We start from the raw sequence: 16,836 nt of genomic DNA, 5'->3' as shown, positions 1-16,836 counted from the left end.
CAGGCTGATCTACTTGAAAGACTTGTTAAAAACTGCTAAGGGACGACAGGCTCTTATCGATTGGAGAGAACAATCAAATTTTGTATAGGTAGGACCTTCAGACATTGTAATGATTTGATGTGAATAAAGATGTGACAGTCGTACCGTTTATTGATAGGGAAAAAGATGCATCCATGTTTATTCAGTAGCAGAGATCATTAGGACTTTTCTCATAGTATTCCTCAGTGTTAACGCTGACAATAACATTTATTCTTCTTCATTTCTAGCAGTATCATATGCCAGCAACTTCATGTGATTTTTAGAAAACTCCATTCATCATCCGTTCTTACACTATCTGAAGTTCATTAATCAAACAACATTAATCATTATGAAAGTCTAAATGTCTATACATTGAGTGCTTGGAAATTATTTTTAAGTCTATACTTCTGTACTGTAGCAGTGGTGCCTTGCAAAGAAATTGTAGTCACAGATGGCAGTTCCTAAGTATTGATCATTTCCATCCTTCTTTTAGCAACAGATCAACTCCTAACAATCATGACCGGATACAGCGCCTGAGACAAGAATTTCAGCAAGCAAAACAGGATGAGGACGTGGAAGACAGGAGACGTACTTATAGCTTTGAGCAGCCATGGGTAAGTGTATATACAGTCAGCCAATCTTGAAACTTGCACCAACCTCCACTCTCCCTGCCCTGGTCAGGAGCTAGGTAGGACTGAGCCAGGGTTGTCTGCCTCCAGCCCTCCTGCTTATTCTGCTGACCACATTTCTGTTTCTTTGATGTTTGTTTCATTTTTAAACTTCTTCAATAATCTTTTCTCTGTATGTGTAGCATAATTTGCTCTGTGTTTAGACTCTAGACTCTGAGTTACTACTTGGATTTTTTTTGCCTCGAAGCTAATATCAATTATTCTGAAAATCACCAAGAAAATCAAAATGAAACACACACTAATGATAAATAATTTAAAGAGATCATGTAACCTTGTACATGATATTTTCTCTGAAGCAACATTTTCATGATTATTTATTTTCCTCTTTTAAGAGGAAGTAAGTATTTTTACAGTGAAAAAGAAGACACATGTATTATGCTACGGTTTGTAATAGTGTCTCTTTGCCACTGATACTAGCCAAGATAGTTCTGTCTTGAGAAATATGTCCTAATAGATCGTTTAAATCCTGTTCAATCTATCTGATCTAGCAAAGTGATACAACTATGTAAATCCACGTGCTTGTTTTACATAATTGAAATGAATCCCTGATGCCTTTTATCAACTACATATCCTAAATTATGATTCTTTAAATGTGGGATAAATACTTTATTGTATGCATTTGTTTAAAAAAAATCCACGATAAAGACAGTGAACCATTCACTCACATTCTCAACGAGAAGAGGTTGTATCATAACAGCAGTAGAATTTCCCACATCTCCAATGCACATGAGACAGAGATGGAAACATCCCAAGATCAACATCTCTTTATCTGAAGTCACAGAGAGCAACCTAGGTAACATCACAAGTATATCATCTGTTTGCTGTTGTGGTGAATATTGGAGATTTTTTTACCTCTGTTCTGTCTTTGTGTCCTTGTCCTTCTTAAGCTCACCAGTTGGAAACTGTGGTATTTTTAACATAGAGCACGGAGAGGAATAAAGGTGAACGTGTCCCTAAACGACCTCACATGCTGTATAAGGGTATAGGCTTCTTGTTTCCCATGTTAGAAAACCTCTAATACTCTCTGAAATAGGATAAACAAAATAAGCATTTTCTTTAAGACCAGATGTTTTTGATTTAATATTGTGAATATGATGTGATAGCTCATCTCAATTGTAGCGTAGCAGTTTTTGGAAGAAAGGGACTGGGTGTAGGAAGTACTTTTTATTTTACATTTCTACTGCAGTTTAATTTCCAAATGAAAGATTTGAGCTGTATTCTTGGAAAACTGTCTATGAGAAAAATTTGCACTCTTGGAGAGTTGGGAACTTAACTACTGAAGGTCATGGGCCAAATTGTTGTATATCCAAATGCCATAGCAACTTTAGTCAGGCAACTTGACTTTTATTATAGTTTCTTGTAATGAGTGAGTAGGGAATTATTTGGATGACAGGCTGATTACCTTAGGAATGGAATAATTTCCTAAATTGTAGGTCAAAACATTGACCTTTCCTTTTCTCTTATTTAAACAAATGGGATCTCTCTGTTTACTCCCCCTCTACAAATCATGCAAATGAGCTCAAAGTGATTAATTCAGCTTAATGTATTAATATTAGCTCTGAAGCTCGCTGTTGCATTTGTAGGAGCTGATGTTGTTAAGTACTTAAGTGACCAGATATTTTATTTTAGATATGTACTTTAAAAAAAAATTGGCCCAGCGTATTTTTGAATTATAATATTTTTTCCATCATGTACTCCAGGCTTTCAAGAGAATAACACTTGGAAAGGATAAAGCAGTGATCTCATCCATTTCAACAGTTCACAGTCATTTCAGTGTTAAGGAACCATAACCCTCTTTCTTAAGGAGAGTCTATTACTTTAACATATTAGTCTGAGATGACAGACTTTGTTAAGACACTCTCTCAAAACAGATCCAGATGTATTATTAAATGCTACAAAACAATGCAAAAGCAGCTTATAATATATATGTAGGAAAATACTTATGCATTTATCAGCCTCCCTTCAGTTTTCTCCATCTGCAAGCTGTTGGTTACAAATCATAACAGTGAGACACACACCTGTACTTGGACCATTGTTGAAAAGTATGCTTTCACCAGGGGAGAAGGCTTGTGCAGCCTACACAGACAAAGGGCTTTGCATTCAGAGGTGCCTCTGTGCCGCATGACAGCAGCCAACTCTGACCTGGTTTGGAGAGAAAGAGAGGAAAAAAAACAATCTTTCATCCACTGAGAAGTGTGTGCTATGAGGTGATAAGTAGTTTGCATTTCTCATTAACAAGATGATGGTAGGATTGTGGATAGGGAACAGTGTGCTGATGTGATGTGGGACTATTTGTTACTTTAAGGAAGTGTAAATGAACATAAAGTTTGCACTGTAAGTAATGGGTGCTGACGGAAATCTGGCAGCTTTAAGGATATTCAGAGGAGCTCAATAGCTCAGGAACCTGCTAATATATTATCAAAATGATCCTTTGAACGTCACCAACTCTAATCCATCCCAGGCTATTAATGGCTTGTGATACAGCAGCCTGGTTACCTGTGACAAATACATAGAGTCTGGAGGTAGATCTCTGCACCACAAAGCACTACATCACGCTGGCTCTGAACGGTGCTGCTGGCAGAGACCAGTGTCCAGCCCCAGCTGCTGCTGGCTGTTGCCATGAGGTGAAGGCTGTTTATCTGTAGATGAGCAATGTGGCAGAGCTGGACTTCTGGCCTCCTGTATTTGCCCTGCCTGTAAACAAAACACTTGAGTGCCTACAAGTACTTGTACAGCATCAGACAGCTGAACAGACACAAAAAGTGATAGTGCTGGAATGAGAGGACACGTCTGTTGATGGTGTGGTGTTTCTGCTCAAGGCCATCTGAATGACATGCTGTTAAAGTTTAATAACTGACTGACTGCTGCAGCATTGAGGCATCTCTGGAACCCAGCAGTTCTGCAGTAGAGACAACGCTCAAAGCTTGATGGAAAAGCTTTCTGTTTATTTTAAGAGAACTTTCCCAGGCTTCTCTATTTTTATTTCCTCATACATGCTTTTTTTTGTGTGTATCAAAAATGGTACAAGAGGACATACAAGGGCAAGGCTTTATGTCTGATGTTACACAGGGAAAAAAATGGAAAACAAAATCAACCATGATTAATACATTTTAATCCTGCTGGTGTAAGTTGCAGTCAGATTGGCAGAAACGTGTACCTGGGCATACAGAACTACACGGAGTCACAGTATGGCTGCTGGTTTTACAGCCCTCGCTGTTGCTATGACAAATTGTTATAGCAATGCTGGATTCTTTTGGAGTTGATTTTTCTATTCAGGACTAACATTGTCCTGTGGGTTGTTTTTTTTTTTAGTTTTGATTTGTGTTGTTTTTGTTTGTTTGCTTGTTTTCCTGGGTTGTATTGGGTTTGCTGAAGTTTGTCTTGGTTCACATCAGCCCTGAAGACAGGGTAGTTTGATTTATGTTGTTCCAAATGTTTTCTTTTTCTCTAGTCACATTTTAATTACACATCTCCAAAAACATGCCGTTGTAGCACTAAATGTCATGGGAGTGAACACTCCAATTAAAAAAACATATACCATATTTAATCAGTTGAAAACGCTACAAGTGCTTGCCAGTTCTGCCCATAGTAATGCACTACGAGAAAAACAAAAAGACTCTGGAGAGACAAAAGTTGGTGTTCTAGTTCTTCATCTTTAATACAAAATTCAGTGCTAGAAATAGAAAGTGACAACTTCCATTCACAAATACATTCTTCTCCAGTCATCTCAAATCTATATGATTGGTAGGAGAAAACTGGTAGCAAGAGAGCAGCTTAACAAACCCCACTTTAAATATTTAGGAGTCAAATAAAAAGATATTTTTATTCTAAAGATAACATCTAACTGACTCAAAACAAACATAAAGCCTTACTCATTGGAGTATAGCTTTTAATCTGTGCACAAATTTGGGAAAAGTAAATAATTGCATGAATTTTGTAGAGAAAATATGCCAGCAGTCTTAATAGCACAGAAATCTAGGGACTACGCTTGGTTTTTCAGGTTTTTGGTGTATAGAATTTGTGGCTAAGACAGATTTAGAGAAAAAAAAAAGTTTGTTTTTTTTTTTTTAAATCTGTTTCTGGTACTTGTTTCTTATCCTTGTATTCATGTATTTAACCAATTCAAATCCATAATGAATTCCAAATAATATAAAATTGCTTTAGAAAAACAAAAGCCCAATTTTTATCACTGTAACTTCCACTTATCTTACTTGGAAAAACAAATAACAGACTATATTTAAAAAGAGTAATGCAAGGTTTATATCAGGCTGTAAATTCTGAAGAATTACTCAACACATCGATGAGAAAGAAAAACAGTATATTATTTGTTTTTTGTATCAATCCATTTCAAGAATTTTTGTCAGGAAATGTTATTAAGATACTTGGTGATATCCAATCGAACATTACCGTGGACAAAGGCTGAGAGTTAAGTTGCTGTTTCTCCTGTTCCAGTCTCTTTCAGAAGGGAAACCAAACTTATGCAGGGCATCCTCTCTGTAGTTAGTTTCTCCTCAGCTGTGTAATTTATACCCATGCTTTGTCAAAGCTCGGAAGCTTTCATGAAATACCACATATCTTTTGCCCAGCTTTGCATTTTGGCTCTAAAATTTTGTTGTCTATTTTAAATGACTTTTTCCCCACTAGTTTCAATCTATTATTGTATGTGAAACATAAAAACGAGGATAGAAAATGTGGAAAAAAAGAAATTTAATAATTTCATTTTGTAAACAAACATATTTAAAAGCTTACAGGCATGCAGTACATGTAAATAACCTAGGCACAATGTCAAGGCTGTCTGAGTGGTTTGTTTCTACCACACTGAAGATTTTCTTTTTGCTGCTGCTGTTGTACAGAATGGAAATTTTAGTCCCATACCTTGGCATTCAGCTTCCTACATATACACCAAAGAAAGATGCACAAAGGGATGGGATTTTCTTATTGTATGGCACTTGAATTAATACACACCTGTTGCCCATTTTTAAAAGAAATATTGCTGTACATTCTGTTCATCATAGCAACATAAACAGAAATATGGAAATAAAAATAGTTTTCCAGGTCAGCCATCATATCCATGGAATGTTTTTTATCATTCTAAACTTTGATATACAATTGCTGGATTGTCTATCATCTGTGGCAAGCAGACGTACATAAAGCAGGCAAGATCATTTCATCTTACCTATTTCTAATTACCACTGAATGGTGAGAACCTATGGCATTGGGGGGGTATTGGGGGGCTCATGTTTACAGACTTTCCAGGTGAATTTAAAATTCCTTAGTTAAAAACAGAGTTTAATCTGGAAAAAAAAAAATAGCAAATGTATTTCAATATTAGATAGTGAGTTATTTATTTATTTATTAAGTAACTCGGAAAATGTGAAAGTCCTAATTCATTTCTGGATTAACTACATTTTTATCAGCATAAATAAGTTCTATGAGTTTGAGTAAGCGCTTCTCCCACTTTCACTCCGTGACAGCAGTCCATGAAATAGAAGCCATCTAAACTGGTGGATCTTGTGTTACCTTGACTAGTGGATCTCCCATAAAACGTAGTGCCCTGGATTGGCCAAGATTGGACAAGAAGTCTCCTTTCTGTAACTCTGATCCATGCCCGTTCCAGAGGCAGGCTCATTTCTATGGGCAGAAATGCCACCCTGTGAATAAAGAAATTGTGTGGGCAGCCTCAAGTTTAGCTAGAAAAGGGAGGAGTGACCTTTAGTCCTCAAACATGCTGTCCTTTACTGCTGAGAGCAGTCAGTGCAAGAATGAACCACGGGTAGGTTCTGTTCAAAATGCAGAATGTATTATTTGGATAAAAAGAGGAATCTGAAGAAACGTCTGACTTCACAATCCTAGTTCTAAATTCATGTCTATTTGAGAAGAGAGCTGTCTAATTTCATGTATCTCAAAACACAGTTTTATAAGCTAAGCACTGTTTAACAATGCTGAATGCAATAACTATCATTGCCACTTAAATGTATTGTGGAATACATGAACATACATTTATTTGTATAATGCAGCCTTGGTTGTTATTGTGGCCTTGGCCACATCCTGATTTAAAAGGTCAATGCTCGTCGTACATCTCACTGCAAACAAGGCCTGAGTTCTTATCAATCTGTTCAGAGCTGCTGCCAGGTTTGTTGGATGATTTCAGATTGCTATAATTGTGCTTGGCCTTGTGTTACCCATTTCATGTCACTGCTAAAAGTACTGTGTTGTCTTCTTTATACATGTGTTTTGTTGCTATTGAAAGATCTGTAAATAGCTCGACTTTTTTTTAAATTACCTTATATTTTGCTGGTATAAATGAGGTATGCATGTCAGTTTCTATATTGTAACACTGGACTCTGTTTATATATATATTTTTAAAACATACTAATTAGATTTTAAGATTGCATAAGTACTTTCAGTTCATGTGATTTAATTGAAAGCATATTGAAAGACAAATCACTGCACAGAGAGCTGCATTTTTCTAAATAAGTTAGTGGTCCAAAAAGACTATGTTAAGTCTTTATATCATCTTAACCATAATTAAGGGCATTCGCTATGGTATCACTGAGATTTTTAATGAAAAGATTTTAAAGAAATGGCTTTTCATTAATAAGATGATTGAATGTACCTGTCTATGCTATGTTATGGAACATGTGATTATGTACAGAAGGAGTGTTTTTATGCAGTATACTGGAGATGTTGACAATGTCTAGACAGGACTCTCAGTAAGTGTCCTACTTTTCATGTTAAGTATTGCTAAGCCACTTTAACAGGGCACACAGGTACTTGTACCTTCAGAAAAGCAGATAATTTATTTTAGACTCTTGTGCTTAGACTCATAAAGTCATAAAACTTGTCCATTAGGTGACATTATTTGTCACTAGTTGAGAGTACACACTTGCCTCCTCAGAGCCAGTAAACCCGGACAGGTGCTACAGGGGTAGACAGGTGGCAGCTCCTGCTTCTGTTGAAGCATTGGTTCCTGTATGCATTAAAACAAAATCTCCCTGAAGCTAAGTTTGGATCTTAGTCCATTCACAGTCTAATGGTTCTTTCAAAGCCTTTGTTACCTTAGCTTTTCTGGCAACCTTAGCTCTTAGCACGCGCATGCACACATATTATATATATGTGTACCTGCATTCATACTTTTCAGATTATGCATCCTAGTGTCTTGTTGACACTTGCTGAATCAAGTAACAAATCAATTCTAGCTCCAGCTGTTTGATAATTTAACCATTCCCTGTACCATAAAATTATTTTATTCTATATTTACAGTGAACTGAAACAAGTGAAAATGTTTTCAGATAAAGAAACAATTCCAATTTCATCTTGCTTGTCGTAACCATTTTGTCACAACTGAGATAGCTGTAGCTTTCCAGCTGTATGTCTTCCAACACTGTTAAAATGGGAACCGCACAATGATAAGATTGGCTCTAAAATCTTAGTTTAAATGCTTCTATTCCTTATGGAGTAGTTGAGATGGGAAGTACTAAGTTTCCCTGTGGTTTTCTGTTAGCTGGTTCTAACCACCCTGTAAAGAATTCAGAAATAAATCTGGTAATTTTCAGGTAATCACTTGCTTCCATAAGCCGAGCCCTTCAATAAAATACCAAATGTCGGAAGACTCTCAATAAAGTAAAAAAGTTAGAAATGTTGACATATGCAATAACTGAAACGTTGCTCCATATGGGTTTCCCTTATTTAATATAGTAGGTAACCTCCATGGGAGTTGTTGGTTTGAACATACATATGTACAGACTATTCATCTCAGAAAATTTCCCACAGGGCTGACACAATTCTGTTTTCTGATCTTGTTGCCTCATCATACCATTCCTAAAGCATTTTTCATTAGAAGTATTGCTTTGCTGAGGCTTTTCCTGAGTGAATCTATTTTGAAGTATACATCAGTGGTGTATCAAGGATCCTCCAAAGTAAGTTACTCATAGTTTATGCTTTCACATTCTGATACACAATAATCTTCATCTAATGGGAAAAGCAGTTGTTCCCTAAATTGTACTTCTTCTGAGCTGTGGCTGATGCTATGTCTGAAGTATACTGTTATTGAAGATGAAGTTTCTAAAAGTTCTGTTCAAGTTCAAATCTGTTTCAGATTTGTTGTATTTCTGGCTACCTGTAAGAACTGGACTCTATAGTAAGACAAAGGAAAAATTTATGTCACAAATGACAACTCTCTGGTTTCTAAAATTTGTCTTCAGTGCAAGGAGAATTTGAAAAGCCTTTTATCTTTGTTTGTCAGCCATTATGATATCTTTCTGCTGTTGAGATTATAATAGCAAAAATAAAAAATAGGACCAACTCTAAACAAAAGAGATGTTCATTGTGAAGGAACGCGCAGACCAGAAAGCAAAAAAGCGCTTTAATAAAAGCAGGTCTGAGGCAAGTGGTTCTGCTCCCCGACCAGCGATTAGAAGAACACTTTCACTTTTGTGGCACCTTGCTTTGCAACTTGAAATCACAAAATATGAATAACACAGTAACAGAAAATGAAAAGTGAAATCTTTACAAAGGTAAACTTTTCCATAACCTCAAGTTTAAATTTGCCATTCTGTCAGGTGTTCTCCAGTAATGCTGTGTATTCCCAGAAAGGCCATCCATTTTGATGTGCTCTTGGCATTGGCCCCAAAGTTTCAAATTGTCCCTGTATTAAGATGTTATCTAAATCCTTCTGTGAGGCACAGGATTCCCCATGTTCCACAAGAGACTTGCTAAATCTGTCTTCTTGATACTATAAACTAGAAAATGTTTTCCTATCTCCAAAGAACAAGTGGTGTGCATCTGGGACAACAGCAAAACAAGATGGCAGTGCTAATGGAGAGCACATGACAGTTGAGAATATTGCTTCCTTCTCATTCAGATCCTCAGTGGAGTATGAAAGTTAGCATTAGCATGGCTAGATTACCTCCTGACTTCACTTAAATTTCAGTGTTTCTACAAAAGAATGACCTGCTTTGGACCAGTATTTTTCTGATGTATCTCATAAATGTTAAGTCAGGAACAGAGTCTGTAGCACAGGACACAGTATAATGTATCTGAATTTTATGCAATTCTTATGAAAGAGCTCCTTGAACCGCAGTTTGTTACAAATATGACTGTATGTACTTCAGTAATTTTACGATAGTAATTTAAATGATCACCCTTTTGTGGGTATTTTTCTGCTTTGTTCAAGACATTTTTGTTTTCATTTTGTAGCCAAGCTCCAAGACGTACTCGCAGAGTGGCAGACACTCGGTATCGGTAGAGGTTCAAATGCAACGGCAGCGACAAGAAGAAAGAGAGAGTTTCCAGCAAGCTCAGCGCCAGTACAGTTCATTACCCAGGTACGGCAGCTGGCTGAAGCTGCTCTGAGTATGAGCCTCGAGCTCATTTTGTTTGTGGATAGAAAGTGTTGTGCTTAGTGCAGACACTTGTGTTTGGCATTGATAGACGGTGGAATGTATTTGGTGTGGAAGAGTGAAGTGAGAAAAATGTGGTAACTTTTTGTTTTAGTAGAATTATTTCAGAGATTATTTCAGTGAGATTGGATGACAGAGCACCCAGAAGAACTAAGGCAGTTTCATTAAGTTCCATTTTCTGCAATTACAGAAGTCTTCTGAGTATGACATGGGTTGTCCCCTTTTGACAGTTCAGACTTCTTTTTCCTGTTGCATAATGCCTTACTGGGTAGAAATTCTATCATTGCCATGCTGACAGAGAACAAAAATTAAAAGAAAAGCAAAGAATCAAGACTGTGAAAAACAAAATATGGAACTGAGGAAACTCTGCCCTAAAATACCAGTGGCCTCCAAGTTTCCAGTATATATTTTTTCTTTTAAGTTACTGGGTCACTGGCGATGGAATGCTGAAAAGCAGTACAATTTTTGTCTAAAAAGATCAGTGTTTAAAAAAACCCTAGGTTTTTAAAATGAGCTAGTTGGTACAATGTCTTTTACTTTATTTAGCTATAAGAATTATTAAATGTTTACCCAATTTGTATTCTAAATTAAATAACTATCATTGTTTAGCATTACGTAAATAATCTTTTCATTTTCAAATATTAATGGTGATGTCTGAGTGGAGAATTCTTTACTCTAGAGTTTGGTTGTCAAATTTCATTGATTTAGCATGTTTTAGCAAGTATATCACAGCTATTTTTTTTGAAACAAATAGGAGCTTCATCATTGAAGTTATCGTGAACTCATATCTTACCACCTTCTTTGAAAATAAAGCAGATCTCTCTGGTTTTCATGTGCTGTAACACCTATCAGTATAAAATTTTCCTGTTATTTTTGGAAGAAGGTGGGAAAACAAAAAGTAGTTATTGTGTTTTCTTAGAATATTGGTTTGCTATTTTGATAATTTTTATTATTTCCTTTCTATCTCTATCTAATTTCTGAAGTGACTGCATATATAAAAGCCATGTTCTTTAACCTGAGAAATTCTCTTTCTTTGTTACTGCTTCCAGCAATAGATTGAGTAGGAAAATATGAGTGCTTGTGCTGTTTTTAAGTGGGGGGGGGGGAGGGGGGGGGGTTGGTAGTGTCAGTTTGGAAGCAGATTCTTTAAGCTTGCTTCCCCTGTTCTGCTCAGTTACTGGTAGCATTTAAAAACTAGAATTTAGTTACAATGCAGTTCTAGTGGTAGGAATCCATAGTTGTACGGAGAATGTTCATCTACAGGAAATTTGGAAAATTATTCTTTGGGCTATAGAAATGTTTGTTTTGAAACGAGTGAGAACTTCGTTACATTTTTCAACATGAGAAATGACTAGCAAACTTGTAAGAATGCATGTTACTAATAAATTTATGTCTGAAATGTTTAATTTAATTTAATGATTGCATTTGAGCACTGTGGATTTCTGAGCTGTGCTTAGAGCAGACAGAAATTTAGAATCTCAGGCTAAAGTTGAGTGCTACGAATACCACAGTTCTACTATAACAAGCTGAGACACTTAGCTTTACAAACTGTAACTCAATGACCAACCTGTAAAGAGATCTTGCTCTGAAACTTAGGTCCCAGGGTTAATGTTGCAACTATGGCCTTGTAATATTTAACATTTGTGTACTGGCTTCATTCTGGAGATTTGTTGCTTTTTATCTTGTAGAGACTGGAGGAGCCTCTTTTTTTTTTCTTTGTACATTTATTTCATCAGTGCTGATGGCACTTTAGTCAATTGTAAAGAATCTTCCCAGAAAGACAATGAAAGTGGGCCAACTAATTTTGAACAAGTACCAGAAAACAGTCAGTAAATTAAATCAGTTCAACTAGTCATCCTCTTGTCCCATGTGAAACTGTAAAAGCAATGTTTAACTTCAAGTTAATTTTGTAGTACTTAAAATTTATCTTGCTCTAGATCAGAAACCTGACAGTTTCGTAGCCTACAGAGGTTCATTCAGTTTGCTCTTGTTCCAGAGAGTGATAAAACATGGCTCAAAAACATTGTTTCTTTGGCAGAAATGGATATTTGAATACCAAGAACAGCTATAAAAATTTGCATAAGAATTTACATTATGTTATAATTTATGATGTAATAACTTGCATTCATCCTGAATAACAGTTTTCATCTAGGGGTCTCTGTATGCATTACAAAAAAAAGGTGGATACAATCATTTTCATGTTATATACATGGAAGGAAGGCTGCAAAAATACCCACAAACATTGTTACTTCTACAAATGGTAGTGACATTCTACAGGTCTCTTGTCCTTACACTGCATATTCATCGCATGAGACCCCATTGACTCATGTGTGTTGACGTGAAAAAACATGCCATATTTACACTACCAAATGATTTTCTTGTTGATTAATATTGCAGTCTATTTTATTTTACTGCCTCATTCTCATACAGTAAGGTTAATCTCAGAGTGGGTGTCTGTTTTGCTGCAGCACCCAATTGCTATACTTTATCATCACCAATCCAATTTTAAATTCATAAAAGCATCTAGCAGCTTAATGGTAAATTAGAGCTATTTCAAAACCATAATCTGTCTTCAAAATAATGTAGTGATTTAGTGTGAAAAAAGATAAAAATTGTAATTCCTATATGCTTTTGATTTATTTGTCTGTGCAATGGAGTAAAAAAAAAAATAAATAAATAAAAAAAGCAAGAAAGGTTATATCTACCTTTACTTTTATGGAAGCTGTAGCAAACTGAGAAACAGTTGTGATAGTGTAAAATTCCTTCATTCTGGACTTGGAAGAAACTCTAATATCCATATCGACCTACTAATAATGTACTTTATCTTATGACTTGTGCAGTGTTAGAGCAAATGTTTTAAAGGTCTGCTTCTTGCATCCTCAATCTAGTATGAGTCTGGATTCAAATATTTCGCAAGTGACTACAAGTGCTGAATTTTATCTGTTTTCTTAGAAAGCACAGCACTGTATGCAATCTTTCAGCATGTGCGGCTAAATTGTTGCAAGTTTTTCTCAGGCAAGTGATGACTGTTGTAGCACTGTGTCAGTGTTCACAGTTCTTATTGTGAACACTTATTCCTACTAGAGGAAATGTATATATGTATATATATATATATATATAAGGAAAACTTATTCGTACTAGAGAGGCCCAGAAATGTAGCTTAACCCTAGAGGAAAAGTTCCTCCGGCAAAAGAGACAAGCTACTTCTTTGGAGCAGAAAAGAACATTGCTTTTCAAGTAAACTATAGTTGGGGAAGCCTGCTAGCATTTCAGAAACACGCTTCTTTCCCAGGATTGTCTTAAAAGCTTCTTCCTTCTCTTTTTTCAGGCAAAGCAGAAAAAATGCTAGTTCTGTTTCTCAAGACTCCTGGGAGCAGAGCTATTCCCCGGGTGAAGGGTTCCAGACTGCAAAGGATAATCCCAGATATTCCAGCTACCAGGGATCAAGAAATGGCTACATGGGGGGACATGGCTTCAATGCCAGGGTGATGCTAGAAACACAAGAACTGCTCCGTCAAGAGCAGAGACGGAAAGAACAACAACTGAAAAAAAAAACTTCTTCTGAAGGGCCTAGCAATTATGACTCATATAAGAAAATTCAGGACCCTAATTATACTCCACCTAAAGGTCCTTTCAGGCAAGATGTGCCACCTTCACCATCTCAGGTCGCCAGGCTGAACAGATTACAAACACCAGAAAAGGGAAGACCGTTTTATTCTTGAGGTGAAGAAAATGAAGATCAACTCATCATGCAATAAGGAACATTTTCATACAAAGACTTATATTTTGAAAACTTTTTAAATTGATGGTACTAAGGAATATATCTATTGTCTGTTTCAGTGCCTTTAACAATACGGGCAAAGAGTTGGTGGGCCTTATGTCTTTGCTGTTCTGTCTCAAGTGTTAACTTCATGGAAGGATTTTCCACCGTTTGACAATCATAGCAGAAGTGAGCAACGCCACCCCTGCTTACCAAGTCCCGTAGCCCAGTCCAGAGTGGTTGATGGCTTATTACTAGGATTTGTTGTAATATGTTTTACTTTCCATTGAGTTATTTACACCACCATTCAGCTTTGTGGCATAAAATTAATGAATTTGAAGTTGAAGAAAACACTGACATATCCATCCTGGGTCAGAAGAGGAGGTTACAAATCACACTTGAGTGGACAAGGCTCAGCTCTCTTCTGTATCACAGTCTTGAGATGTTTTATGGTGGAGTCATTACCAGTCTTTGTTGATCAATATTTAAGTGTCTATAAGCTGAAAAACTACCCTCTCCTATTATGCACATATGCACTCTTTTGTGTCTCTCCCCACTCTGAGCTTATTAAACAAGTCCTACCCCGACTCATGAGGAAAACAATATTAGGCTCTCAGTTATCCTTAGGATTCTGTTCCAATTGCCTTATAATCTTACGACATGGTTCATTGCAAATGACATAACTTGAGAGATTATTTACTCAGTCACAGCCAAGCCCTTGATAAGTCTATTTCATTATTTCATTAAATATGGGGAATTATGAACAAACAAACAAGTGTGTTCTGCTTTGCTTTACTTCCAGAGGAAACTGGTCATAAGACAACTGTGTCTTGAAAGACAACTAGGGAGGGAGTCATCCCATGGATATCTGATATGCAGTTGTCTTTGTTTTAGGACATAATATTAAGATGGAAAAAAATCAAAGTTTTTCTTTAGATCAAAAAAATAACTGAAAAGAAAACAATTTCTTCTTTTTACAATTTGTGAAGCTTTGTGGACAACTGCCTTGTGCTTCTGTATACTGTACTGTTGCATTGTGATGTTACTTTAAAAATAAATCTGTAAGTGTATGAGTGAGATGTAAGTGGAGACAAACTGTTACACATCATCCTTAAAACATGTCAGTATCCAAAAATAAGTAAAATGAAAAAGATTGCTCTAGCAATGAGTAATATTTGAATGTGCATATAGGATATGAGAATTTCTTTTGCAGCAGTTGTTCTTATGTTTGTTGGTCTGAACTTCATGTATTGTAAAAATATAGCTGGGTTGCTGAAGTGCCTGCAAATCCTGATGTGAGAAGGCTTGAGAATGGATCTCAGCATATTATGTACAAAAAGATAAGAATGAAAGCAAGAAAGAAAAATCATGTGTTGCGTGATTTTAAAAATGCCTATTTTTTTTACTGGCACATTTTATTTTTGCGCCAACTCGTTTCTAGAATATATGTGAAATATCAGCAAACATATCTGTGTCTTTTATGCCTGTTTGTTAATGGTTTTCGTTGTTAATAATGTACTCCATGTTTAAAAGTTGTTACTAATGTAAGCACAGTGACATTGGATGACAGTAGCTCTTTTACGCAGAACTTCCAAAACTGTGTAAAACAGCTTTCCATGTACATATGAAATTTAGAATAAAAGGCTGTTTCCATTCTCGTCTTGGTATTGACTGTAGACCCTTATGAGAAGTGCTGCAGACACTGCGTTTCAGAAACAGTTAACAGATGTTATTTTATCCTATTCCTAATGGTTTGCGTGTGTGTTTGTGCGAACACTTATAAACATAGGAAAAAAAAAAAAAAAGATTTACAGCCCAGCTGAATACGTGAATCCTCTCCTCAAAGGGAAAAAGTGCTCAGTTTGGCCTCTCATGTTATTTCAAGCCATACCTGTGATGTTTGAAAGACTGGCCTCTGCAGCAGAAGTCCTCCTGTGTGCAGTGCTCTCCCTGAAAAGTGTGTGTCAGGATACAGGCACCCACTGGGCTCTGGCCAAACCCAGGCCCATATCAGAAAGACCTCGTGGCAGCTATGTGTATTTTGAGCTGTAGTGTGAGTCTTGAGCAGGAATATTGGCATGGTGAAAAATGGGAAAAGGCAGATTTAGAATTAAAGCAATATTTACAGTGCCAGTGATACTTTGTTCTCCCATTAGTACTGAAGCCGTGTCTGATTGTCTCCATCTTCCTCTCCTTTCTCCTTTTGTTGGATATTGCAGGAATGTCAATCATAATTCTGTATATGCATGACATCAGGCTGTTGCCATGGCAATAATAGTGTCAAATTATTCACTGTGACTTTAGTGTGGGATCTCAAGGGGAAGAGGAGTAGAAGCTGCAAAGTGGACAGGCAGCTTGTGGTACCCAAATAAGCTAAAGATGAGATTTTTTAAAAGACCTAAACTTGCAGTTGTGAGTGAGGAAATAACAGTTTGCTGTTTTGCAGGCCTTGCAGTCTCATCTCCTGATTGTGTTCCCAGATTACATAGTTTGATTCTTCTATGGAATTATTTGGACAGGCAAATAATAGCAAACACTGAGAAATGCATCCACAGGAATGGAAAACAGGTTGAAGTCCTTTTCAAAATAAGGTCTTTGATAAACTGTTGTAGGAAAAAGGGCATATGTTTGGAAAAATATGAAGTACTGCATGTTTTACGTGTGAGAATGGCATATGTTAAAGTTTACCCTTGCATGAAACTCCTCTTCAAGGTGTTAACAATTTGCCATAATTAGATGTGTTCATGAAAGAAGGCAGATGTTCTCTTTGGGCAATGCCTGTGTTATGTTAGCAAAGAATAAGGTTTTTTTTCTGGCTTCGTCATCCTGTCTTCTTCCTGACATAGCATAGACAGGATTTCTAATATTAACTCCCATAAGTTGCAAAGGATGATAAGGAAGTGGGAGGGAGATGTTTTAATAGAAAGTGACCTTTCGTTCTGCACAGTGAATAGATCTAAAAGTTAAT

At 36.5% G+C, this 16,836-nt stretch overlaps 1 protein-coding gene across 14 annotated transcripts in view; it reads left to right on the top strand.

Annotated features, from left to right (window-relative positions):
• Nucleotides 1-15,526, top strand: part of PARD3 (par-3 family cell polarity regulator) — a 426,318-nt gene extending 410,792 nt beyond the window's left edge. For all 14 annotated transcript variants that reach the window (XM_042816950.1, XM_042816944.1, XM_042816943.1 and 11 more), the window contains 3 exons: nt 512-632; nt 9,906-10,033; nt 13,437-15,526. In XM_042816950.1, coding sequence (XP_042672884.1) covers nt 512-632; nt 9,906-10,033; nt 13,437-13,830 — 643 coding nt within the window. In that variant the 3' untranslated portion in view covers nt 13,831-15,526. The remainder of the gene's footprint in view (nt 1-511; nt 633-9,905; nt 10,034-13,436) is intronic.
• Nucleotides 15,527-16,836: the final 1,310 nt, after the last annotated feature.

Source organism: Centrocercus urophasianus, unplaced genomic scaffold (genome assembly GCF_019232065.1).
Source record: "Centrocercus urophasianus isolate 14NV4802_14NV808 unplaced genomic scaffold, USGS_Curo_1.0 seq_16, whole genome shotgun sequence".
Lineage (NCBI taxonomy): Eukaryota > Metazoa > Chordata > Aves > Galliformes > Phasianidae > Centrocercus > Centrocercus urophasianus.
This window is presented reverse-complemented; position numbering and strand designations above follow the sequence as displayed.